Source organism: Mya arenaria, chromosome 14, assembly GCF_026914265.1.
Source record: "Mya arenaria isolate MELC-2E11 chromosome 14, ASM2691426v1".
In the NCBI taxonomy this organism is placed as follows: Eukaryota; Metazoa; Mollusca; class Bivalvia; order Myida; family Myidae; genus Mya; species Mya arenaria.
The window spans coordinates 11,485,852-11,513,015 of record NC_069135.1 but is presented as its reverse complement, the minus strand read 5'-3'; the positions used below and the strand labels follow the sequence as shown (position 1 = coordinate 11,513,015).

At 34.0% G+C, this 27,164-nt stretch overlaps 1 protein-coding gene across 2 annotated transcripts; it reads left to right on the top strand.

Moving 5' to 3' along the window:
* The first annotated feature begins 904 nt into the window (after positions 1-904).
* On the top strand, positions 905-26,590 carry LOC128217682 (uncharacterized). 2 transcript variants are annotated; one of them, XM_052924991.1, is made up of 16 exons: positions 905-1,057; positions 1,543-1,652; positions 3,824-3,926; positions 4,178-4,384; positions 4,707-4,821; positions 7,187-7,313; positions 8,531-8,655; positions 9,074-9,149; positions 9,601-9,712; positions 15,661-15,800; positions 16,574-16,718; positions 17,182-17,300; positions 17,763-17,898; positions 19,825-20,108; positions 24,187-24,291; positions 24,992-26,590. In XM_052924991.1, the coding sequence occupies exons 1-16, from the start codon at positions 967-969 to the stop codon at positions 25,220-25,222; spliced, it is 2,226 nt and encodes a 741-aa protein (XP_052780951.1). In that variant the 5' UTR covers positions 905-966; the 3' UTR covers positions 25,223-26,590. The 2 variants fall into 2 exon arrangements, with proteins under 2 accessions (XP_052780951.1, XP_052780952.1); XM_052924992.1 differs by lacking the exon at positions 1,543-1,652 and having other exon boundaries at positions 938-1,057.
* Positions 26,591-27,164: the final 574 nt, after the last annotated feature.

Below are 27,164 nucleotides of genomic sequence, written 5' to 3'. Positions count from 1 at the left end.
GAATGACTGGAAATCAAAATGGCAAACCTTTTTTCAGATTAAGCCTGAAATTCATCAAATATTTCCTGTTTTAGATCAGCTGATTGTGATGTCCATTTCAATAGGTGAGCACAGCTAGGGTCGATCAAGCCTTGGAGCAGTTTCATAAAAATCTCGGCTTGAATGACCCTAGCCATTTCGCAGGAATAATTAACATTTCTCAGCGAAAAAAGTAAAACAAAACGTTTAAACAAACCATTTCCTTGTCTCACTGCTTAATGGCCTTTACAGTACCGAATGTAAGCATCCGGTTTCTGGTAGTACTCGTTACTGAAACACGGAAGGTGTCAATATTTGTAAAACTAATTTCACTATTATTGCACCGATAGTTCATTTTAATCTCTTTAAAGCTTTTAATAATTTTTAAATGTTTGCCTACCAAGTATACCGCGACCATTTTTATTTCGTGAAAATGACGTTAGTGTGCACGTTCTCGTCTTTGTCAGCCAATTATGCCATAATCGCCCTGACGTGCCGTGATAATATCACGGGCGGACACGACAATAGGTTTTGTGGGAACGAATTTGTATAGTAAAATGTAACTATTTATAGTAACATGTGTATTAATAATATATAAATAACTTTCTTCTATAGGCTGCCATTTATGTATGGTAGAGAGTAAAGGACAGTCTATTCATGTCACCGTTATGCAGAGAATCAAAAATTAAACGTGTCATTGGGTACATCAACATATCCAAACTCATATCATATTTTTCGCCAAAAAAGAACAAGCATATAGGAGGTTCAACGCTGAAAATTAATTGCCATTCCCCGATATTTTTCCTCGAGAGCAATTTCATTATAATGCACTACACTTAAGAAGCATCCGGTTCAACAAAAGTGTCATGTACATCCTGGCCACTGGAGAACAGTGTTGTACAAATAATCTAGACATAAGCTTTAGCAGAGGTAGGGTTTAAGTGAATTATGCCGTGGTTATATTTTCTTGCCCTGTTTGTATCAAAGTTGGAATATAGTGCAAAGGGTGTTTACAACGATTTAAGGACGAGGAGAGAAGGTAGGTTATGTCTCGAATTCATATTATGAGTGATTATTTCGATCTCAAATCGGTGTAGAATATAATCCAATTATTATGTTTTTATAAACTTTGTATATAAATGCAAACGAACATGTAGTTTTTGCGCTTCTTTTACTATTTTTTATATAAAACTTATTGCGTATATAGCATATAAGATACAACATGGAAATGAAACACTCGACGTTTAAGTAGCCGTAAAATACCTTCATTCTGATAATGTAATTGACAGTTAAATAAAAATAAAACGTTGCCTCCCTTATAGATGATTGGTCAAAATTGAGCTATCATTAAATGGATTAGTTGTCGAGAATCGCTATACACGTGATTACAGCCAAGTATATTATTGTGTGTGATCTATGTGCCGCTGACATCAGAAGCAGATAGAAACCAAACTGGTCGGTTCAAGTAACTAGAACTTATGATTCAGTTCTCCTTTAAATTATGATTAGACATTGATTTTGCAGATTTTGTTGGCGATACGTTCTGCAATTCCACTATTAATATTTCACCGGACGATAAGGGAAGCCTGTTTAACAACGAAGGCAGCGGAGAAAACTGCTTCTATCATCTCCAGGTTCTCTTGTGAAAGTTAATTCAAAGTCTTGCATTATTTCAGTTAGTGGATAAGCAAACTCTCAACTAAGTTTAAATCAGACCAGTTTTTGTGTGTGTTGCACATGTTACAACTGCAAATGAACTTGAAACATAGAATACTCGTTGCTTGATTTTCGCCTTAATTCATCAAGTGAATTTCAAACGAATGCAATATTAACAGCCTGTTGTCACCAGTTTTTGTGTGTGTTGCACATGTTACAACTGCAAATGAACTTGAATCATAGAATACTCGTTGCTTGATTTTCGCCTTAATTCATCAAGTGAATTTCAAACGAATGCAATATTAACAGCCTGTCGACAACAGTGAACCGATTTTAGCCATCAACAATTTGGCATATATACTCACACAAAATAAAACGAAACCATATATATATATATATATATATATATATATATATATATATATATATATATATATATATATATATCTTAATTATTTCTTTTTCTTTAAGTTCATATTAAAATTCAATTCATGTGGCTACCGTTCGTACATGTAAGTCATACAAATTAGCTTAATTCCTTAGATATTCTAATCCGGGGTAAATGGTGCCCGAGAGTTGATTTCATTTGTACATTAATTTGTAAAAGAATTAATATACAGTTATAGAAAATACATCATTATTTTAATAAAGCTAGTTTCCTTAGAAAAATGCTATGTCTGTCCGATAACGACGTCTTCGGTCTTTTGCTATACCTTTGGCTGATTTACGTTTTAGTGACCTTCTTGTCGGTCGTGTGAGACGCGTCTGACACATCTTCGTCTGGCAGGTTGTTATCAAACAGAAAATGTCTGCCACGTATTTGGCAGCCCGTGCGATACGACCATTGCGCAATATCAGTATATGAGGAAGTCAAATCTACAAAACATTTTTTGCCGGCAACGACAACCACAGCTATATAACATGTATTTACCAATGCCATGATTTGTTCCCAACCGGTGAGATATAGACTGGCCAAATATAAAAATAGAGCTTGATGTCGTTACACCGGACCGTGCCTGGAACTGAACGTCGAGGTAAACGTCGGGATTGGGTATGAACACATTACTGATGGCCTCAGCAACAGTGTAACACGTTTTTTGAGCGAGAAACCACAGTTTCACTTAGATCAAGCCGATGGAAGCGTTCGTTGCTATAGAAGTCACAACGAAACGTTATTCAGAATCAAGAGGTCAATGCGATGGACATAACGTTTGAGTTCTTTGACTCCGAACGGAACGTCAATATGTTACAAAAAGACAACTCTAGGTGTCACATCACTCGAGCATCAACCATCTGACGTCAGGAGAGAAATATCTATGTTATTTCGTTGCTCGCATTCCCCCGGCATGTCTCATATCGATTACTAATTGAACGTTGTGAATAGCCGGGTTCGTAATCCTCAATGCGCTTTTAACTTCAAAGTAAGCAGCGAAGCTTCTGGAGATTATTAAGTCCATGAACCCCGTTTCATTGCAGTTGTTGGACAAACCAGTTTGTAGTGAATTGCATCTTCGTACGTTGTCAAAGTAGCAATTAATCTTCATATAATGAAATTGTTCTTCTTATGTTATAAAATTTTATGTTAATGTTTGATAAACATTAAATTAAAGAAAAAAAACAGAAAGATGTCATAGAGAGGGAAATATGAAATTTAAAAAAATCCTAGGAATCGTTTCATTTTTAAGTGAGTTAACTGCTTTATATCACCAGGAAATAACCATACTGTAGTATATATTAACGGTCGATTAAATCAATGCTTCAGATTACGGTCGCAAGATGGTGAACGTGGTGAACAACTAAACTCTTAAAGAGCCAAAATGTATATGCAAAATTACAGAAACAAGCTCAGTTGCCAAAAGTTTAAACATAAACAAAGATGGTTGCGGGACGGATTACTGAAGTCTCTTCAAAGCAAAATGGATTTGAGATTGTGCTTTGCTTAACTGATTGTTGAGCATGTGTGTTTACTTTGCAAATAGTAGTATATACCAGACAAAAAGTATCGACATCATGGCGGTCTTCAAATAAAAAGTTGTCACATGAGCAACACATACTATCAATTAAAGCAAAGATGGCTGTTGAATATCTCCATACATTTCATGTTTCTATTCATTGACATCAGAACACTCCGGTGACGTTGATATTGCAGGCTCCTGACGGTTTCGTGGTGGAGTTGACGGTACGCATGGTGACGTTTGGAGATGATATGTGTAAGGATAAACGGCTGCTGGTTCGGGACGGCGTGAGCTCGGGTACGTAAAATGCCTATACCCTAAAGTAATGTTAACCTATAATTAGCTCACACGAGCACGTTGTCTTAATAACGGCTTCTGTCCGGGATCTGTAATCAATAATTGTTTCAAGTAATTCAATTGTTGCCAGTAAAAACTTTTGCTCGTCCACAGCTGCAAAGTCAAGATGTTTGAAATTGAACGAAGGATCCTGCCTATTATTCCATTGAGTCATTTATGGCCGCGTACACATACATTTGCTTTTTCTTCAGATGGTCATTCTGTGTGGGAGTTATGTAGTGAGCACGCCGAGAGCGCCAAACCTGAGGTGTGGCGGGGGCAGAATATGTTCATCGAGTACACAAGTATAGTCGGAAGTGAGGGAAAGTGGTTTCAGCTGGATTACACGACAGTGGTAGACAACTTCTCACCGCTTCTCCCCGCTTCCAGCATCAAATCTTCTGTCGGCGGCGATAACGGTATAAGAAAATGTGTCTAATTATTTGACGCAAATTTCATTATAAATTAATATAAAATATTTCATTGTATCATTCGTTTAAATAACTTTTTCGTAAAAACGCAATTTACTCCTGTTTGACAGCTACAGTATGGAAAAGAATTGTTAGTTGGTAATTGTTATCATAACTCTTTTTTCATAACAAAATCATTTAGTTGCTGATTCTTCAGATTTAGTTAAAATTCTTTGGCGTTAAACTGTCAATAACAGGTTTAACAAAAACATTGACTATGCGTCATATTTTCTTCCATGTTGTCATATTTAAACTATTTCCATCCCCCTAGACTGCAGCGGTCGGCTGTTGAAATCTGACGGGGACTTTGAGCTCCCGTCTACGGACCCGGAGTTCCGGGACAACTATGTGCCTACATACAGGGTCACTTTCAAGAACGGCCAAATGTAAGGATACATATAAGGCATTAATTCGTCACGCGTTCATGCCAGTCGTAACAATACGGTTACATGTTATCGTTTCTATCTGTTACGTACTGATGACACCTACGCGTGCAAGACCAACCCCAGCTAATGAGAACCCTTATGTAATTTTTGTTGTTGATCACTTTACAAAACTAGACAATTAGTAAAATAAGTAAAACATATCTGGAGAAACGGTACCTGTTTTATTAAGGCTTTTCCTGCCAATCATACAGACGTGTTGCTTAACACAAACTACTTACATTTGTCAATTAAAATCTGAGCTTTAAATGTAATTTCAGTGCCTCAAATGCAGTTTTATAAATGAATCCGTCATATTTACACAATGAAATATTTTTTTGACTTTTTCCAGACAGCTTGAGCAGTCTTACATAGAGATAACCTAACATCGAAAGTAAACACTTGCCGTTGATTAAAGAACGCGTGCAGTCGTGTCGCAGACGTACTTTACTTCAATTATATAAATATGATAGCGCAAAAAAGAAACTTTGATAATAACTTAGTTTTATGGAAAGCCTTTCGATAATTACTTGATGCTGACCTCAACTATATGGTACATAATTATAACTGTGATATAAAGATCTTACCTCAAAGCCAGCAAATTTCAGAATTAAGTAATTTTTAAGAATTAAGTAATTTTTAAAAAGTGCTATAGCTTAGGTTATTGCACACATAGTGTCATTATTAGTACCCCTAGTAGGTATTGCCGAACTATTCTCTCCATGTATTTCTATACATAACGATTTGCATTTGTAAACGTGAACTTCTTAATTGCGCCCCTGTTGCTTTTTAAATTACAAAATCTTAATTCAACAATGATCGGGATATCTGTAGAAAGTAAAAATGACAGATGTTCATTCTGAAAACAGCCTTTATTTAAGGCGACTTTAAAAAGTAAACCTTACGTATAGAAAGTTCACTTAAACGATCTATATATTGACATATGTAAAATGTATTCTGTACAATTAAGAAGTTAATTGTGACGACTAACTATTCTGGCGACGAAAAGCCTCCATACTACTGTACACATGCGTATTTCCACTGGCAGCATGTGTAACATGATTCATGTGATTTGAACAGTGTTTCGGTTATGTATACGATTACTGTTTTTCAATACTCTTCATAAAAGTATGCGATATTTATTTTATGATGATACATTTTACAAAGAAAGATCATTGAGATTTTTGTATGGATTGAGAAGCTGAAGGTTAATAATTATTATAAGCTCTTCTTAGAAAACCCCGACGCATCCCTCTTCATCGATAAGAAATACTCGAAATTAGTTGAATGAGAACATTCACCGAATAACTGAATTAAATACATTTAAATTAACTTTAAATAGTAAGACCAATCCAGCTTGATCGAAGGTCCTTTAAGATAAATACCAGAACCATTAAAACAAACATGAAGAATGGCAGGAGTCACGGTTCAGACGGACTCACTGCAAACTTTTTTTAAAGCGAGCTAGCATAATTGTTTTCATTCTTTGTTCAATATTGGGTACAATTGCAAACCGTTTAATATTCATTAATTCGATACAACTGTTTAAAAGCAAACAGACACCCAAACCCAATCCAATTAAGCGATCTTCCTTCCAGCAGCGTAGAAACTCAACACAATTATCAGCAAGAAGATCCGATCTTGCTCTAAAGATATAAGGGGGATTAGTGAAATGAATATAAACAAGGAATGTTATTTTCAAAGCTGCAAAAACGGTTCAGCCCTCTATATCATCGGCTAAGTTGAAGAATGATTATATTTAAGGAGGAAGTAGGATAGATTGTACATTACTTTGAACATCTGAAATAAAATGGTCATAAAGAGGAAATTCTATGTCTTCAAGATGTTGTGAGGAAGTGCCTGGACGAATGCATTATAAAAATGAACAGGTGAATATCAATTCACATTTTTTCCATAGAGTTATGAATCTTGAGAAGTGCAAACATAACCTATATTTCAAGTTATAATTAAATCCTTTAAGTAGTTTTGAACTAATATTTCATTATAAAACGAATGAACATGGATTATAGGACAAAACGTACTTCTAACGAGTGTTAAACATTTCTTCTGTGCGTAATGTCGATGATGTAGAAGCCATGTAGACTTTTAGTTCGGACGTTTGCAACAAAACAGGTATATATATTTTGAAGAAATCAGGAACCAAAATGTTCTTATACAAGCACTGTACAGTAAGCTTACATTGCCATCGTCTCACAGACACTGGCAGTCACATTGACTTCTTTATAAGTTAGGCTCATGGTCACACTACATCAGGACCGTGTTAAACTGTTCATTTATTTCTTTTGTTATTTTTTTTTCTTTTACAAAGATGCGTAGGTGAGTCACAGTGTGGGGTGAACCAATGTGACGACGGTGGAACTTGTGTGAAGAACGGTCATAAGGAAACATGTCACTGCAGGAAGAGAAACTCGGGAGAGTTTTGCAAAGAAGGAGGGGTGAGAAATGCAATGATGCAAAGTGCATTTACCTGAAACATGAGTATTTACCCTGTACCATTAAGGGCCGGCAGCCATGCAAAATTCGATTGAAGGTCCAAAATTTAAAAAAAAGTTTAAAATCATCGATTTCTATTTAAACAATTAACAGGCATGATTCATATGTCAGTTGCAACATAAAAAGCTGTGATAAGGAGTTGAGCAAATTTTACGAAATAGTATTTTATCAGATTTCCATTCAAAAACCATTTACGTTTTCCCGGAAATGGCTTTATACTAAAAGAATATGTTTAGGAGACAAATTTATCGGAACTGTCCAAACAACAATGTCTTTGGGCTTTGTGTTGATTGCAGCTATTTTTTTTAAAAGATATACGCATTTTTGTAACCCGTAAATAAATTTCATCCACGATTTTTCATGTTTTGTTTCTGAATAGCTTTCTTATTTCACAACTACCAAGACAATGTTGAATAAGTAGTCTGGGCATGTTGACATAAAAACAAAGTAATAATGTCCTTTCCGAAATAATGTGAATGCCTTTTAATCCAAAATCTGATCAAGTTTTCTTTTCTAAAATATGATTTACTCCGTACTACCCCAAAACATGTCACAAAGAATATATTTTTCACTCCCCAAAAATTCGTTCCTCAGAACTAAATGAAACATGTTTTTTTAAACATGTTCGTTTTTGACCTTCCCCACCGACTATTACATTGTCGCCGGCCCTTAAATGGGTTTTAAACTTTTGGCTACTGAGCTTGTTTCTATAGTTTTTCGCATGAATATTGTATTCATCTCCAGGAGGAAGTTGAAGCTAACCTTTGGTAATAGAGAACCGGTTTACTTAAACCAATGGCGCGTTCAAAGATAAAATTATAACATGTATCATACATGTCTAACATGTAATCTCCATTGTGTCAAAACAATTTTTGTGTATATCCATTGCTAGTTTATTATAGTATGTGGTTTAACTTGACTGAAAAAAGAGAAGGTTACTAGAACGGAAATTTTCAAAGGCATATTGAGCCATGTCCTTTGTCAGTTGTTTACTTTGTCATGCTACAAGGTTCGAGATGAATACCTGGATTGGGATGATTACAGGTTTTTGGAGGGATTGATTCATAATGAAATCAAAAGAGTGTACTAATTTTAAAAGCATTATTTACATAATCATTTTCGATAATACTATATTTTATAAAATTGTTTGTTCTAACAGTCTTCTTCTGGTAACCTCGAGTTCGATCAACGGCCTCAGAATAGAACGGTTAAACGGCAGAACCAGGCGATCGCCGTGTGTCTTGTAAAACCACCTAAACACGGTGACATTGTCGTGTATTCTTGGTTTGTTGATATTTAGTTGCACTCAATCAAGGTTTTCATACATTTCTCTTATATGTTGAACGCAACCTCTTTTGATTTTGAAGTATTGAGTTAATGATATTGCTAAAACGTTGATATGCCAATTTATTCACTATCAACTGACATTGCTTCTTTAAACTTATGGTGTACCCGAAATATATTCAAACAACCTTAATAACATTGAACAATTTGTCTGAAAGTTAAAAGGGTACCTCTAATTATTTTTACTAAATCTACTGTTTAGCGTTTGAAGCATTGAAAAGTAGCAGTATCCACCCAAATCCTAAAAGTAACTGATGTTCTAGTGAAAGCCTTACGCTCATAGACCGCATACAATTATGTAACAAAACCACAAAGATTGAACTGCATGTGTGTAAATTAAATTCTCAGATATTTGAAGGTTGTTTAAAGGAGAGCCAATACCGGAGTACCGAGCATCTACCGGGTATGGAGACCGAGGCAACGGCATTCTAGAGGTACGTGCACTGGTAACAAGATAAAACAGGGCCACTTCTGGATAGGAGTTAAAGTGTGTTTGAATTAAATTGCAAGTTTGAAACTGCATGTTAATGGCTAATATATCAACACAATTGAATATTCAACAAAAAATTACTAAACGCTCAATGACTAAGTAATAGTAATAGTAGTTATGTTCTTGCTTTTTTTTCGTTAAATGACAAAGGCCTATAAATCTTAAATAAAGTTTTGTTGTTTTGTTTGTTACTTTGAATGGTAGACGTCGTTGGTTGATAAATCATATTCGGTATAATATTCGTGCAAACGCCTTTGACTCTTGCTTCTTGAAACATGATCATGGTGCTGTCATATCCTTGGTCTCGTTTTCGGTATCCCCGATAATGTGCTTGTATTTTGGTGCCAAGCGTTAACCTATTCAACTTCGTCTACAACATTTTTCATCGTTTTCAGATTAAAAAGTTTAATGAACAGAATGAAGGCCAGTATACTTGTCTAGCACGGGCAGGAAACCTTACTGCGGAACACATTTTCTCCATGACGATGGTCAATGACTGCAACTTAGGTAGGTTGTGAAAAATACGACAATCAATTGGTGAATTGACACATACTAACTTAAGTACAACATAGTTTACAATTTATTTAAGTTTAGCCCTTATTTCGTATTTTTCCATTAAAAAAGATTACTGGGTATGTCTTCCTGGTAGAATTCATTCCTTATGAGTGATTGGCTAGTCGGTGTTACCACGTGATATTACCGAGGTAGGTGCATAGCTAAATTATGTCATCCGATTAGTATAAACCTTTGTAGCTCAGTGAGTAAGACGCTGGTCTTCAATTTTGGCGACGCTGGCTCGAACCCGGTCTCCGACACAAATTTATTTTTATATTTTGGTACTTTTTTACAATTATGATATCAAAGCGTAACACATTTTATTAGATAATTGTCCTGAGATTCTTTATAGAAAAAAAAATGTGTTGGTGCCAATCTGTGACACAGTCCCTTTAAAGCCAATAGTTGTAATGAGAAAAAGCTTTTACATCAGTATAAAAGAAAGATAATGATATTGACTCGTATTGAAAACAATTGCATTGCGTATAGTATAATGACGCTGAGCTGTATCAATTATATTCTGATGTGCATTTTACGTTATAATAACCTTAGCTTTAATAAAAACGTTATTTAACACTTTTAGCCCTTTGGCTAAGGCTATCTAGACTTCCAAGCAAATTGCCTTATATCATTTTTATAACAATACTTTTAAAAGAAGGAGTTTTATATCGTTTTCTTTATCATTCTAGCATATGTTTTGACATAATAATTATGAAGGGTGTCTCCCTTTACAAGGCCAGATAAATAGTACTTGATTTCACAGCAATTTAATGTGATTCAAATATAACTCTTATTTTCTATTTTTTTAAAGCCGCCCATATCTCAGAGCCGATATTTAACGAAGAGCTCTCAAAAGCGTTAAATAGTTGCCACTGAACGACCGATTTAAAATTTAAATGTTTACCTAGGATTTATAGGTACATTGTCAGCCTTGAGACCCTACCGGTAATGGATTTCTGGGATTGAAACTTAAGAACCAGATTAATTAAAAACTATTTCATTAAAGGTTTTAAAATCGTTCAAAAGTGCAAGATGGTTTTGTCGAATAATCGTTGTTCATTGTGTGTGAATTTCCGGAAAATTATATCATCAGTTTTTTTTCTGCATTTAATTTAAGATCCCATTTAACACACTATGAAACAAGTTTTAGCTATTTTTAGAGCATCAATAGTTTTAAAGACCAACCCACATCATGTGCAAAAAACAAACATTTAAAAATGATTCAACAATAGTATGTCCACATATTGGATCATTTTATTAAAATAAAATAGCTTAAGGTCGTCTACGAAGAAGGCAAACATACAAAAGGACAACATCTCCCTTCGTTTTAGACCTACATTACTATCAAAGTAATCAGAGAGCAAGCTAAATTTATTTGTACACACAATGTCATTTCAGTGTTTATAATATTTACATTTTTATCATCAACTCTTGATATGGTTACGTTCAACAAGACCTTATTTTAAGTAACGTTTTCAAAGGCATGTATCAATAACATAATACCGTATTTTCTTTTCATTTAATCGTTTTGCACAATTGCGTTCAGTACTCCGGTAAAACTATTTTAAAACTGCTGACTAAGATAATTACTTTGTAGTTGGGTTGCAGGAGTCGCTTTTTATAGACAGGTAAAATAAAGATTAACATCACGGAGCGGATCGACTTAAACATTAAAGAATCCAACGAGTCGATCCATCAAGGTATCCACTGCTCGATAAAATACAATTGAAATATTTGGTCATTTAAAAGAATTTCTTCCTAAGGTAATCATAGATTTCAAAACTATTCTTTTCGGAATTGCATAATTTCGTTCATCCAATCTATATTGATAATTATCAATGGTTTTATTTGTCAACATTTTAAGCAGGAGGTTAATCATTTTGTAAAGAAAAATTAATGTAAAATTCATCAATGGAAATACTTTTTGTGTTCAATGTATCATCTGTTGATACGAATGCTAATGTAATTTGCAACCTAAATAATCAAGTGATAAGGGCAGTAACACACAGTACACAAGTTATTGGACCTATGTAAGGCAACTGCATTTATAATTAACCGTCTGGGATCGGAATATTAATACCAACGGATAAAGTTTTATTGATTGATAGATACTAAATAACCTTCCTTTTTAAACTTGTTGTTCATTGCTAAGAGTGCAGTTGACATGACCATTTTCAAATGATCGAGTCTTATAAATATGATTATAAACATATACACCATGCTGCTTAACAGCCATATATTGCTATATGTTACGTTCTAACCTTCACATTCGTAGTAAAACAGTAATGTTTTACGGACTATTATTTAATATTCAACATTAAATTTCTCACTACTCTTTTTTAATTGAGTTTGATTGTAACAACACGTGTATTATAATCAAAAACTAGAATTGTCATATCAGTATATTGTTCTATAGTTGGATGCTTTGCATTGGTAAAACTGTTTCTTTCGTGATGCTCAATACATTGCATAACTGAGATATTTATATCAATGTGCTTACCCAAAACAACAGAAAAATACATAAACTATCATTTTAAAGGAACCAAATATGCTTGTGTATCACCTATAAAAAGTTTAATGAATAACAAAGATAAATAATTGAGTGCATTTCTATGTATTTCATTGAAAATTGATATATTTTAAAAACGTTTTTCGACAAGAGACACCAACTAATGTTTAAACATAAACCCGGTTTAGTGGCAATGGGCAAACGCCAAAGACATAGAACACAAATTCACAAACAAGAAACATAGAACAGCACAAAACCAAATTTAAAATACTTTTGTGGTTAATTATTGGAATCAAAATGTGCATAGATTTGGAATCATAATGTCGATGCATGTATTTGTAACCATTCATAACAAGTTTTACACATAAAAAGACAACATTTTATATGGAAACATTTTCGATCTATAATCACTCAAAAAATGAAGGAATATTTGACCAATTTTCATGCAAAAGGATTGGCAAACCCTAATAAATAGCATTCTAAATATAATAAAACAATGATATGCATAAACCTACCTCAATGTTTACTCAAAATAAATTACTATTTACAGAGGTTGGCATTTTAAAAGTAGACAAAAATACTTCCTGGTTAATTCGGATTTTAAGGTTGCATGTCTTATGAGTCATCAAATTGTTCTTGTTTTTGGCCACTCTCAGAAACGATGTGTTTATAAATAGCCCTTGCGGAAAAATGCGACAGATTACTGAATCAAATGGATAGTTTCACTGTGTAGATAAATGAATGAATTTTCAGAAATTCGATGATGCATTGTTGTTCTCTTTCGATTTTGACCTGTAATTCAGCATGTTCTATCCCCTGTTTCAGTTTTTGTAAAAAAACATAAAAAATACATAATAATTCATTAAAGTTATACTCACCGATGCAGGAGACGTAAATGTATACTTGTAAAGTCATTGACAATCAAAACCATTCTTCAAATATCCGAAATCGGAAGTATAAAATGTCAGACAAATCGTCCCAAGACCGACAGAAAAGCGACATATTACAAAAAATGCTTGTAAAACGTTTTGCTCGTTTTATTTTGTTTCACATAATTAGATATAACCCGTACTACAGTTGATAGATAATTTATTCATGATTATTTTGGTACTATTTTTGGCAGTAAGTATAAATGTTTGCAGGAGTTAAATCCATTGAAGTGAGGAGTGGTATTAAAATTGTGCAGAATAGGGAAGTGTAAAAAACGACGTTATGTTGTTATTGCTACTAAAACACAAGAATGCAACATTTCAGACTAAAAATGCCTGCATCCTTTTGTACCCATATCCCTGCAAAAAATAAACAAATTGAAAAACAAAATAACCCATATATAAATATTAAATATTTCTGTTCAGGGTTCGGTTTTCACGTTGGGGATTAAATATTTGCATTGCCATAACATAAATAGTCAAGTATTACGTTGCGATAGTCTCTTTACTTGCTTAAAAAATAATTATTGCATTGATAGCACGTTGTTTTGAGTGTTGTCTGAAACAGATGAATAAAACACTTACCAAATCCCCAACGCAGTGCTATGTATTCTTCATTCAGGTTTTAAGCATCTATTGCAATTCGGCATTATAATCATTTCAGCGATATAATTGTTGCTAACAATTTGAATTTCAAAAAAGGGTAGAGGTCAAATGTCATTGCCAATATCAACTTTGAGAGATATGTTGACATGCTACTATAAGATGTACCTGATAATTTACCCCGATAATCATCTATAGATCGGCAATATAATACTTATGTAAATAAGCTAATTACGCGTTATAAGGAAATCAATATTCCCATTGGAACCAGTATTTTACATGCTATTAATAAATATAAATATTCAGTTAATTATTTTATTAGTTTAAGATTTTAAAGAAGAATAACAAATTTAATATCAAGTATGGTCACTTCAATCTGCTATATAAATATTTATGCGAAAAGCTACAGAAACAAGCTCAGTAGCACAAAGTTTAACACGGTTTAATGGCTCTGGGTAAACGCCAAAGACACAGAACAAAAAATCACCACAGGAAACATGGAGGAACAGCAAATAACTCCATCAGCAACAGGGTGCATACATACTAAATATACAAAAAAACTAGGTATATTTATAAGAAACGGGAATGCCGATTGAAGAAGACTCATTGGAATGGATATGTATGGGAACAAAAGATATCGCAGATGCTTTAAGTGTCGAGAACTGTGCTAGAAAAAGAATGTTTTAAAAGGAACAGTATAACAACTTTAGTAGTCAACGACTGGAAGTGCTAGATAAAGAACAGTCAAACTCAATGAAACAAAATAATTATGTCGCTGAAAAGTTTATGACTACTGCCAGGTACTATAAGCGAATTTGAATGCATTCTTTGAACATGAAAATCTCAGTTTTCAACCAGAATTCTCCAGCTCGTAATATCAGAATTGGTTCAAACTCCTACTTGTCTGAATGTCTAGAATTCAAGCACTGTTTAATAGTCCAAATGGTCAAAATCTGTATATAGATCTAGCTGTGGTTTCTCAATCCACCATGTTGTGAATACTTTGAAGAGTATGTTAACAAATGTACCATTATATGTCGGTGAATTTGATTGTGTATTAAGAAAAAATGAAAATAAATATTTGGCTTGAAAAGTCATCAAAGTTGTGAGATGTTAAATATATTTGCTGATTTATATATGATTTGAAAGGTATATGTATCTTTTTTATATTTATTATGTACGAAAAAAGTACTTGATTTAAAAATGAAAATGCGCGTAATCCTTTACAGGGATAATAGAAGCACAACTGATTGTATTTTTGTACATATAAATACATAATAATGTTGTATTGCAAAAACGGAAATATAACTGTTCATGTCTTGTGCATGTGTTGAATACTTTTACTCATGAAGCATTTGGGGAAAAAACTACTGGAATCTTGAATTATTTGTATATTGGTTTATATGATGACAATTATATATGCCAGAGTTAAATCCCGTGTCTAATGATATGCTGACTGTTTCGATGTGTTACCTGGTGTGAAAGAGAAAGAATCCTTTCATCGTTACTGTCCGTATTTGTTATGAATAGTTTTATAGATTGCATTACCAAAGAATTGTTTTTGAAAATGAAAATTTAATTGTAATGTCATATGATCATTATCCAAATAATCATGCACGGCTCTGAATTATTGGGTTTATATAATACTCACGAGGTAGACAACCTGCATTACAAATTTTATAGATATGTAACCATCGCATCCAATGCTGTCGTTCGTGGTTTATTGGATGGTTTCCCTCTAGTTGTCTTCGGGAAACAGAAAGCTATAAACTGCTTGATTAAAATACCACTTGATAGGACTTTCAATCCATAAAATTTGATATGCACAATTGATTTGATTGTTAATCTTTTCATTAAAGAGGGTTTCAGGGGACCAACAAATGAAGAAGGGATTGTGGGCAACAAGGTCTTCCTGGCATGCTATGTCCTTAATGCAAAAGAGGTACTTTGGAGAAAGGACGGTGAGGTCATCGATTTTGAAGAAAACACAAGAATGAAGGTCAATTATAATGTTTTCATTAGCAGTTCGGAACACTTATTTCTGTTAACTATTTCTTATAAGGAAAACAATGTCAATTGAAAAATATGTTCGTTCTTATTTGTATTTGTACCGTTATGTCCAACAGATCTGATTATGAACCAAGAAGAATCTAAATGAATTTAATAACTTTAAGAATATAATCATGCCTGAATTTATGTTTGTAATTGGTCGTTTTGTACTTCCAGATTTTGACTTCACCAACATAAAGATTTACCAAATTATTTCTTTAGACGATCTGATTTTGATTTCGTGTTCAGAATTGTTACATTTAACACAACACATGTATTCAATATGAAATGAATTTACCGATGTCTCAATGTTTCACGTATAAATATTAATATAGAAAACTACAGAAACAAGCTCAGTAGCCAACAGTTTAAATAGAAACCCCGTTTAATAGCACAGGGTAAACGCCAAAGACATATAACACACAAATAAAAAGTCACAAACAAGAAATGTTAGTAAAATGTGAAATTATTGGCGGTTTAAACCCCACTCTTATCCCATCATTTTTCAAAAACGACATTTTAATGAGTGTGTGTTCTGTCAGTGGTGTTTATATATGTGTCTGTGGCCTGAGCTTGTCCATGTAGGTTACATTGTTTTAAATGAACTTGGTATTAGTTGATTGGATCTTCTTTTTTATACTTCATTCCGGTATATTGTTTCTTGGTTCAAAGGTACTGTAATTTACCCGGTATTTGTCTTGTGTATATTCCTTGGATTTGTAGCACCTTTCAAACCATTACCTGCAAATCTCAAATTTGGAATTAGAAGACGAAGGGGACTACTCGTGTGAAGCTACTGACTTCGAAAATTGTGGAAGCGAGAGGACTGCGCATCTCAAGGTTTTTCAAGCTGGAGCACACAGCAAATGTAAGTGTTTTTATTAATCTGATTCCAGAATAAGACTCATATGGATATCTGTTTTAAATAAAGTACTAAAAAGACATGGTCGCAAAGAACACAATACAATAGGCATTTGAAATAAATGATCTCCACTGCAAGCAAAAAATCAATACAAAAAACATAAATTGTTTCCACAGTGCCTATTGCAGCAATACTGGGAAATAATGGTACAGTGCAATCATTTGAAACTTATTAAGAAGGCATTTTGATTCGAAAAAAAACGGTAAAATATATAAAGTTGTTGGTTATGTGATAAAAGTCAAAACTACCTGACACAATTAAAGAAGTTCATTTCTGATTCCATTTGGGAATAAACAATTGAAGCAAGTTTCTTAAACTTACGTTTCATGAGATGGCGGTTGCAGAGCGAAATATATTCATTGTCGTTATAATTAAAAATCGTATTATGGATTGTACCTGGACATTTCAGACTGTGGTAGATCAGTGCAAGACCAAGCAAGGGAATCTAGGGCTACTTCCTATATTTCAAAAGGAGACGACGCTGACCAGAAAGAACACCCTTGGCATGTCACAATGCTCCGAGCTGATGTATGTACAAGTTCATACAATGTTTTAACCTTTCTTCAACAAAATGTTACATGTGATCTACAGACTTTCTAACTATTATCAGATATAAATTTAGATTAGTCCTTCTTATTGTGAAATATTCATGTTTTTTGTTAACATGATGAGATTTTTTTCAAAACCATGTAATGGAATATATGCTTGTATATAAAATGGCATTTGTTGTTGTTTATTCCGAATAACGAGCCTAATGGTATGTTAACGTAACGTTATTTGAGATATGATGTCGTTAAAAGTGTGTCCAAGCTATGTGGCCGCTAACGTTTGATTTGGGTGAGTAAGTGTACTAAATTTGACCCCCAAATCAAAACCACTTTAAAACAAAAAAAATCGTTCACAACTAACTAATGAGCATTATAAACACTAGGTGAGATTAATCAGTTATATATTGCATGTAAATTGATCTTGCGATACATACTATTTAAGGAAAATGGAACGCTGTCCCTGATTTGTGGAGCAACGGTTATATCCCAGAACTATCTAATCACAGCGGCCCACTGCATCATCAGTTTCCCGGGAGGAAAGGAGAAATTTATGCCCAAAAATGTTAAACTCAATTTTGGTTCGTAAAATAATCGCTTTTTTCGACTCGAATGTTTTGTTGGTGTCAATAATAAATCTTCTATGTATCACAGACAGTGTATTGCGCTTAAAATCAATTCAAAGTCAGGGACTTATACCGATGACTGTATACTTTATCGACACTTCAAACCTTAAGAAGATGCCCTTGCTCTCCAGAGATGGGACATGGGAGAATGACTGGCATTCGGAAATCATCCCAAAAGATGCCTGGATGGCAGGCAAAGATGAAGGAGTGACTGGTTCATGGAACTTCATCCCTTTGAATGCTATAACGGCCTCAGCGACTGTCACATACACGTTTATCCGAATAAATGCCTTGACGGGCTCCAAAAATAGGAGAGAAACTGATTCATGGAATTCCGTCCCCGTAAATGCTTTGACGGTCTCAGAAGATGGGAGAATGACGGGCGTACGGAATGCCATCTCTTGAAATGCCTGGAAGTTCTCCAAACATTGATAATGACTGGCCTACAAAATTCCATTCCAAGAAATGCCTGGACGGCAGCCAATAATGGGAGAAAATTGTCTGACGGAATTCCATATTCAGAAATGCCTCAAAAGATCGGAGTATGAGAGGCATATGGAATTCCATTAAAAAAAGCCTTGACGACTTCCAAAGATTGGAGAATGACTAGCCTACGAAATTTTATCCCTAGAAAAATTTGACAGCCGCAAGAGATTGGTGAAGAATTCAATTCCTAGAAATGTCTTAATGGGGTTTATGACTTGCTAAAGAAGTTGACTTCAAAAACATGAGAAGAACTAGTTCATAAAATTCAATCCGTTCAAATTCCTGGACGCGTCGAAAATCTAGCTTTTGGAATGTGGCCTCCTAATACGGGGGAAGAACTGGCTCATGCCAGAAATATGGATTTAACAAATGAAAACAGAAGCCAGTGGACATGGACAGAAAAATGTCAATTCAGCAACATAGTTAGGCCTCAACATCCACAAATCGCTTATATGAACCCCTATAAATATAAACACTTTCACAGAAAGCAAACAACGTCCGATTTTAACTTACAACCAACTCAGGTTTACTTAAGAAATCTACATATCAACCTAAAATACATCTAATTGCGCATAACTAATAAAGAAAAAGGAAGCCAGTAATTCAGCCCTACAATGTTTATAGACGGTTCTCAACATCGAATCATCGATAAATGGGAACTACCATGTCAAAACTGTCACCAAGAAAGCAAAACATCAACTCTCTACAATAAAGCTTTTACTAATGCACTAAAAATACTAAGGTAATATACTTCTAGCGCGTGTTGAGGTCCGTCACAGAGAACGCCACCGTCATTTGTGACATTTTCACGGACACCAATATTCTGGAGTTGGATCTGTGCAGCTTAGTTCGTCAAGATTGGTCTTTAAACGAAACTGTAGCGCTAGCCTCGTCACTTCAGTGCAGAGCTCAAGAAAAGGATGCAATGATGTATTGTATATTGTTATATGATTAAAACCCCCATAACGTATCTTAAACGCACCAGCCGTGTTCGAGACTGCTTGCATTGTCCCATTTGCATGGACACTGTTCTGCCAGAAGTTATACTTCCAAGTCACCATCGTATTCTGACACAGTCTTCACCCATCAGTAGTAACCTGCGCAACAATCGAGAACTTTAAAAGGGAACTACAGACTGTCTCCCACCGCTAGAAATCATATTCCTTTTGTTATAATTATGTCCGAAGGCCCAAATTCGCGCGATGCTGCTCATATTGAAACTTTACAAATTATATTGCACCGTCATACCTAATTGACCGGCAAACATTCTAACAAATACAGCAATTTGGTTTAAAAATATTTACATGCGCAGACATTGTTATACTTTTTAGGAAGAAAATATTTCAAATAAAACCGATTTGTCGTGTTTTTATATTTATAATCGCACTTTTTCAGCCAGTAACCGATGCACGACATCTAACGATATGAAGACATTTAAAAGATATATTATTCATGAGGACTTCAACAAGACTGCTCTATTTGATAGCGACATTGCATTGATAGAACTTGATGAACCGCTAGAATATTCGTCAAATATCAGACCAGCGTGTCTTCAAGACTCGACATACATCAACAGAAGATTGTTGGAAGATAGACGGACTTCCTTATCTTGGGGAAGGGTCGTTGGATGTGGAAGGCAGGGATCGCGTGGAAGCTCGAATTTGCCAGAGAATTTTCAGGTAATCGTTAACATTGTTTTAGTGTGTTATATCATTTAAATCTGTCAAAATTGGCAGAAATGGTGTTTTTTTAATATGTTACGAAATGTCTAATTTAAAGGGACCGAATTATTTAAATGCATTTGTTTAAGAAATTACCTTACAATATATTTAGTTTAAGGATGAACTTCTTGGACTGTAGATAGTCGAACCTTGCATAAGTCAATCTTAATTGTTGCTCCATTCGGAATCATGTATTTACATTATATGACGAACTTTTCGTTGAATACTAGAATACATTCCCATATCTCCACGGACAAATATTTTATTATCTAGAGTATCTCTAAATATGTCATTTGAGCACTTCTTATCCAACCTATGGAGGGAGTCAACAACTAAATAAGTAACAATGCATGAATACATGGCCAATATTCACTGTTATGTCTTATAAAACAATCAGTATAAGTATTTCAACGAACCTGAATTGAAGATCTATGTATCATAAACCCGAAACGAAAGTTGGGATTAATTTTTATATGATCCATATGCATATTGTAATAAAAAGGTTGACATATTCTTTGTTATTATTTTGAAATGATTTGAATAAAAAAAAAATGAATCGATATAAATCTTAATTTGAACGACTAGAATTAAGAAAAAAATGATCTCCACAAATTGGTAAGACTCGTTACCCGCTGCCGTTGATGATAATTAGGTAATTCATTATGTCCATTTTATTGTATAATGTTAAACTCATATAACTAACTTAAATATTCATAAGAATACAACCTGCGTTTACAGCCAATACAATTCCAGATAGGCAATAGGTACTAGACTTAATCGTTAAGAATTCCAACTGTTGTGGGTGCGTCGGATTTTGCGTTGACATTTTGTCAGCCATTGATGTTGTATTCTAAGTAAGTTAGTTGACCTGAAGTCAAACTTTTATGATTAAGAAAGGCTCGTTTGCTACGCTCATTCCACCCTTTTTTAATCATTAAAATTTAATTGATGTCATCTTACTATTACAAACATAACAAAGAATATTAAATGTGTACAGATAAGAAAATATTAGCCTTTATTAACATTTAAAAGCTACGTTGCTCCAAATTTCACAGTTAAAATAGCTGTATCAATCGCTCATATTTTTTGCATTAACCTTCATTGTGTCCCTTTAAACCAGTTTAATTTGTTCGTTTCATATGGTCATATGTTAAAAAAGTACATGCAGGTCATCAGTAATGCCAATATGTGTTATTTGTGCCATATTTCCAACACTGTAAGTCGAAACATTTGTTAGGCTTTGATGTATGAAGAATCAGGAAGTTAAACAGTTCATGGTCATTACTGCTATGTGCCTAGCGAACATGTGGGTATTGTCACTGTAGCATATTAACAATAATTAAGTTAATACCTTGAACAAAATTGTATTATTTGTGAGGTACTGTGAAAACAACAGTTCTTGCCTAACTCTACAACAATAACATCCATCAGTATGAACCTAGCTTTACATGTGACTAAAGGTCACCTTTAACCCGTGTATATTTAAAAATAGTTTCGAGGTAAAGCCATGGTACGTTTTGGAGACGACAAGGCCAACTCTATGACAGCTCAATGACCTTTTCGAACGAAAACAAAACGTACTAAAGACACACATTGAAGCATCATCCTTCCAACTCCATTAAATCAGCGCAGCAAAATCATAAAATTAATCATTCTCAACTTCATTCTATCGTTTTATAAACATTTTTATAACAATGTAAATGTCTCAATTCTATACTAACGAACATTTAAAGACTGAAGACTGTGTTAATGAATATATTCAGTTGAGAATTCCATTCCTAACGCTGTCAAATCATTTAAACTGAGTTCACTTCTTTATGTTATGTGTTATACAGGATGTTACAACGTTACACAAAAAAGTCACTTATGTGTTGTTGCGTTGAAACAAATGTTTAATTAAAAATACAAAACATTTTAATGTACATATATTTTTAATAATTTTATACTTAACGTCAGTGTGTAATTTAGGGGCTCGTTCACAACTGGTAGTTTCGACTTCAAAACAAAATGTGTGATTTTTTCATAAAAAATCCTGCATGATTTGTATTACCAGATAACTCTAAACTTGATGAATACCTCAGAATATATATTATAAATCATATGAAAGGACAGATATTCTAAATAGAAAACTATTAGTCTGCTCGTTTAACGCTTCCGTTTAAACCGGTTTAATTTGCCAGTGAACACATTCGTTTTCACTCGATGTCCCTAGGTGGTTACTTACGAAATTCCGTACGGGCCATCGCCTGTGAATGAGTTTATGTTAAATGCGTTTCTCGATAGTACACTGATAAAAATGCAGAATCACGACATTGTGATAACGAAAACGCGACAGTAAGATGATGAAAACGCAACAGTACGTGCACGAAAATATGACAGTACGATGACGATAATGCGATATGCTATCTTGTTTTACTCATCGTATTGTCGCGTTTTCACCATCGTTATATCGTAATATCGCGTCTTCGTTGTCGTAGTAGTTACGGTCGCAATATATGTATCGTATTGTTGCGTTATCATCATTTTTCTGTCCCGGTATCATCATCTTACATTCGAGTTCTCATAATCGTACTGTCGCATTGTCTTTAATTTTTGAAATAATATATTCACCAGAAGGGAAACATAATTTTTCAAATCTGCCAAACATAATTTTTTATTAATCAGCAGTAAGATGATTTTACCTTTATCAGGTGAAGCATTTTAAGTTTACAAATGCAAATTGATAAACATAATAAATCTGCTTAGTGTTGAAAATGATACAGCTACTGTTAAAATCTACGAGTAAATTAAAGTGTATTCAATTCACAACGATTGTGAAGGAAGTTATAAAATAATATGCTAGTGTTTTGCCGATGATCGAGTATAATCGACAATTGATCGGAAAAGCCTACGTCGGCGACAATCGATAGTGAAATTTAAACAATCGATTATAGGAACAAGGGAGGTAACCGCTACCGATTACCAGTAAAACTTTTGTCATGAAAATATTGTTTCTGGTTAATGATAGTTAATGTTGGAATGTTAAGGTGTTACTATATTAATATCTAGTCATATTCTTATCAAGTCTGTACGTCACTACAATACCTTATTACAATTGTCTTTGTAATTTTACTGCTGAAAGGATTGGTTCGCTCATGTTTGTGGTTTACAAGTGATTTTTAAAACATGTTACTCTTTACTTCCTACCATGTAAGAATTTAGTTTTCTCAGTTTTCTGAAACGACATGTTCTTGTTAGACGTATAGAATATTCAATTGCTTATTGTACTTGTTACTGACTGATTATTAAACAAAAATGATACCTTTCTTTGTGTTCATTTTACACATATATACAATATTGAAAGTAAGACAAAAATTAGAGCCTCTAGTGGTATCATGGTCTGTAAAAGTAACTTGTTAACACTAAAAGTTTTTTTAATAAATATTGTAATTTATACAAAGAAATGTACAAACAATATTGTAAGGGAACATTTGTGCTTAAATCTGGTGTATGCATCTATTTTATTTGTATGCCTTAACTATGATGAACAAAGATAATTAAATAATGATTAAATCGACTAATAATCCATCATTTATCATTTTCAAAAAGTGATTATCGATAGTATTTTTCTGTCTGATTCCCAACATTAGAATATGCTAAGTCACCGTTGTTGATACGATATTGCACAAAAGTTTGGTCTTGCGTTTTGGGGGAAATCGGAACTCGGCTTGGTTTTCGCATAAATATTGGTGATCACAAACCAAACTCACATGCCCAGGCCGCCATTCGGGTCCATGTCTCCTAGATGAGACCACTGCGCTAACCGGACAACCTTTATACCGTATCTACCGATACACCTGTCTTAAATCAATTGACAAATGCCGTTTCTTTATATAATTTCGAACACTAAAGCCTTTAAGTATTCGAAGTTATACTTTATTCAATGGGATGGTAGGGTTTTTCAAATCAGCCGTACATTTCATTGGGTAAATCAGCAGTCGGAAGTTATTCTCTTATTGACATGTAAAAACATATTTGCTAGTTTGATTTTTTTCAGAGCCTTTATATGCCATATGTGAAAAGGGAGGACTGCATTTACAATTTGAACGGGAGCAGATTCCAAGTTATACTAACAAACAATATGTTCTGTGCCGGAAAACTTGTGAGTGTTCTGAAATATAACATTTGTATGCATATTGTAAACTAATATCTGCAAGTTGGGCTTTTTCAACGCCACTATTTGCCATATGTGACAAAAAGTACATTTCATAAACAATCTAGAAAAAGGCGCATTAAAGTTCGAAAAGACTATGAACTAACAAACAAGATGTTTAGAGCATAGAACAGGGCTACCTAGAACAGTGAATTTTAAAAACGATTTTGTTCCTTATTTATGTGTTATTTTTAAGAAGTTATCTTTTAAACGATTGTTTAGATTGTAATGATGAATTGGTGTCAAATTAAGTAGTGGCTAAAGGTATTTATTACAAATTGATGGAAATAAAAAACTTTTAAGGTTCAATTCAATAACAGCCAATACTGATATATATGTAACATTACTAATTTTGCAATTAGTTGCTCGTTGGCAACAATAATGATAAAAAAGATTTGTTTATAATTTCAAAGGTCACACACACAGATCCAAGATTATATTGAATATAGGCCAAGTATAGTTTTAAACATAAAGTTATAATGAAATACAACTTTCGTTTAGAACTTTAGTTACATGTAAGGCTACACATTGATTATAACAGTCAATTGTAAATATTCAGCTATATTTGTTTGTTCTTACGCCAATAATATTTTTTATCAGTAGCTATATTTCAGGATAAAAAGAACCTGTAATAAATTTCAAATTTCAGAACCGCGACGTGGGTGACGTGTGTGCTGGAGACGCCGGTGGCGGTCTGCTCATGGAGGTGCATGGAGAGTTCCGATGGGTTCTCACCGGCATAGTGTCCTTCGGAATCGGGGGATGCGACAATCCGCACAGCTACAGCATGTTCACGAACGTGGGAAACTTCTACGAGTGGATCATTGAACACACTCATTTCACAGAGGAGGTAGTGGACACGTCGTTTATGGATGAGTAAAAAAACTTTGCCTCAGCAGTGACATTTTGAAATAGTTTATGAATTAAATTATATGAAATGAAAACGTGCTCCATGCCTAACTGATATCAGCAAAAGGATAACTGATTTGATTGAGTACTTGTGTGGTCGTCATATAACTTCAATGTCTTGAGATTTGTTTTGGTATATTTAAAAAAAAAATGTTATTAAATACGGTGATCGCTGTTGCCGCAAGAGGACTATTTTTGTAACCTTTAGAAAATGTGTCCGAATTATTAAAACGATTGTGCTGCATTGTGTATATCATTATTCCAACTTTAAGTGTGGCAAAATGTTCATTAATGTCAAGTCATATGTGTTAATCATCTTACTTTGTATCAAAGAATAATTTATTTAACCCATACGAGAAACCAAATATTTAAAAAACAAAAAATGAATTGTAAATTTGATTTGCTTCTGTTTGATAATCCCGAATTTGCTCAGTGCTTACAAAAAACACAAATAGAAGACAACATTAAAAATAATCTTGTTGTACAAGGAAAATGAAAGCATTACATTTGAGGTGATATTGGATTATTTAGTGTTATATCTCTGATGAAAACTGTATTAAACGACGTAACTGTACGTAAAAAAGTCTTAACATTTAAAATTGTCTGCAGTGGTTAGTTTGTCGAAACATAGTAGCATTTACCTTATTCGGGATTGTTGGGATGAGAGGGAGGTTGTGCACTGGTTTAAACCCCCAGTATCTTTTAATTTCTCAGACCGTTCAAAGACGGTACCTGAATATCCTTGATGAACACACCTGTTTTTTAATAATATGTACTGTGTTGTTTGTGGAGTTGTGTGCTATTGTTCCATGTTTCAGGTTGGCGAATGTTTGTTTTAGTGTTCTATGTCTTTGGCGTTTACCGTGTGCCATTCAACAGGTTTTATGTTTAAACATTTGGCTAATGGCCTTGTTTCTGTAGTTTTTCATACAAACATTAAATAGAACATTATTGTCAAGCTCATGCCCTCGCCAACAGGATCGTATGACAGATTCATATCAATGATTTACGAAAGGTTTTACAACCCGAACCAGGTTTCCGGAACCACACAATCTGCATTTAATAATAGTAACAACAGCTAAATTTCTAATTTGTCATGATTTGGTTTATTATTTAGATGTTTACAAATGCAAACTTATCAATATAAAGGCATCCACTTTGCATTTCGCAGTTATTACTATGAATGAAAGCATTTATTTTTGTCTTTATGCCGTTTTCAGAACGGCGCCGATTCAGCGTTTAGAGACCAAACAGTAAGATTTTCAGGCTCAATAGGCTTCATGTTTGTAGGATGAGATGATGCATGTAAATAGTTATGTTTGTTAAAGAAAACTAAAAAGTCGAGGTATTGTAAAAATTAAAAATATATGTTGGTCATATAACTTGGAACAACTTATTGTTGTGTTTAAAAAATTATCAAATTATCAAAAAATTACGCAGCACCCATAGTTTGTAAACGGACTGACAAAAATGCTTTCAAATTCGTTTATTCTCCGATTCTTTTGATTAAGATTTTTCAGACAAAATCACATAATCTAGTTTGCTTGCTGGAGCAAGGAATTCGCAAAATAATGTCAATTATCCATTAAAGTGTGAAACGACTTATACGTCTGCGCATGACAAGACGACAAGTACTGGTTTACAACTGGATCGTTTCTATTTTGAATTTAACTGAAAATTAGGGGACCATGAATTGGTGCCTGCTATAAGCTGGGTGCCTCACTGAATAGAACCTGACCCGTTTGAAGCTAGTCCATCGGGAACATTTTGGTGGAAAGTTCAAGACCAGTTCCATACCGAAGATCAGGTCGTCTATAGGATGGAGACTGACTGATGATTTGGTTTGGTTTTACCTAGGAGAAGGAGAGAAACTTCGCTAGCTCTAAATATTAAAGTGCCTTCGTCTGAACATA

Bases quoted from the DNA above. Each gene is read 5' to 3' on its own strand.
- LOC128217682 (XM_052924991.1), top strand. From the start codon at position 967: ATGCCGTGGTTATATTTTCTTGCCCTGTTTGTATCAAAGTTGGAATAT. The intron at 4,822-7,186 runs GTAAGGATACAT...TCTTTTACAAAG, and splicing joins ACTTTCAAGAACGGCCAAAT to ATGCGTAGGTGAGTCACAGT. The intron at 7,314-8,530 runs GTGAGAAATGCA...TTGTTCTAACAG, and splicing joins AGTTTTGCAAAGAAGGAGGG to TCTTCTTCTGGTAACCTCGA.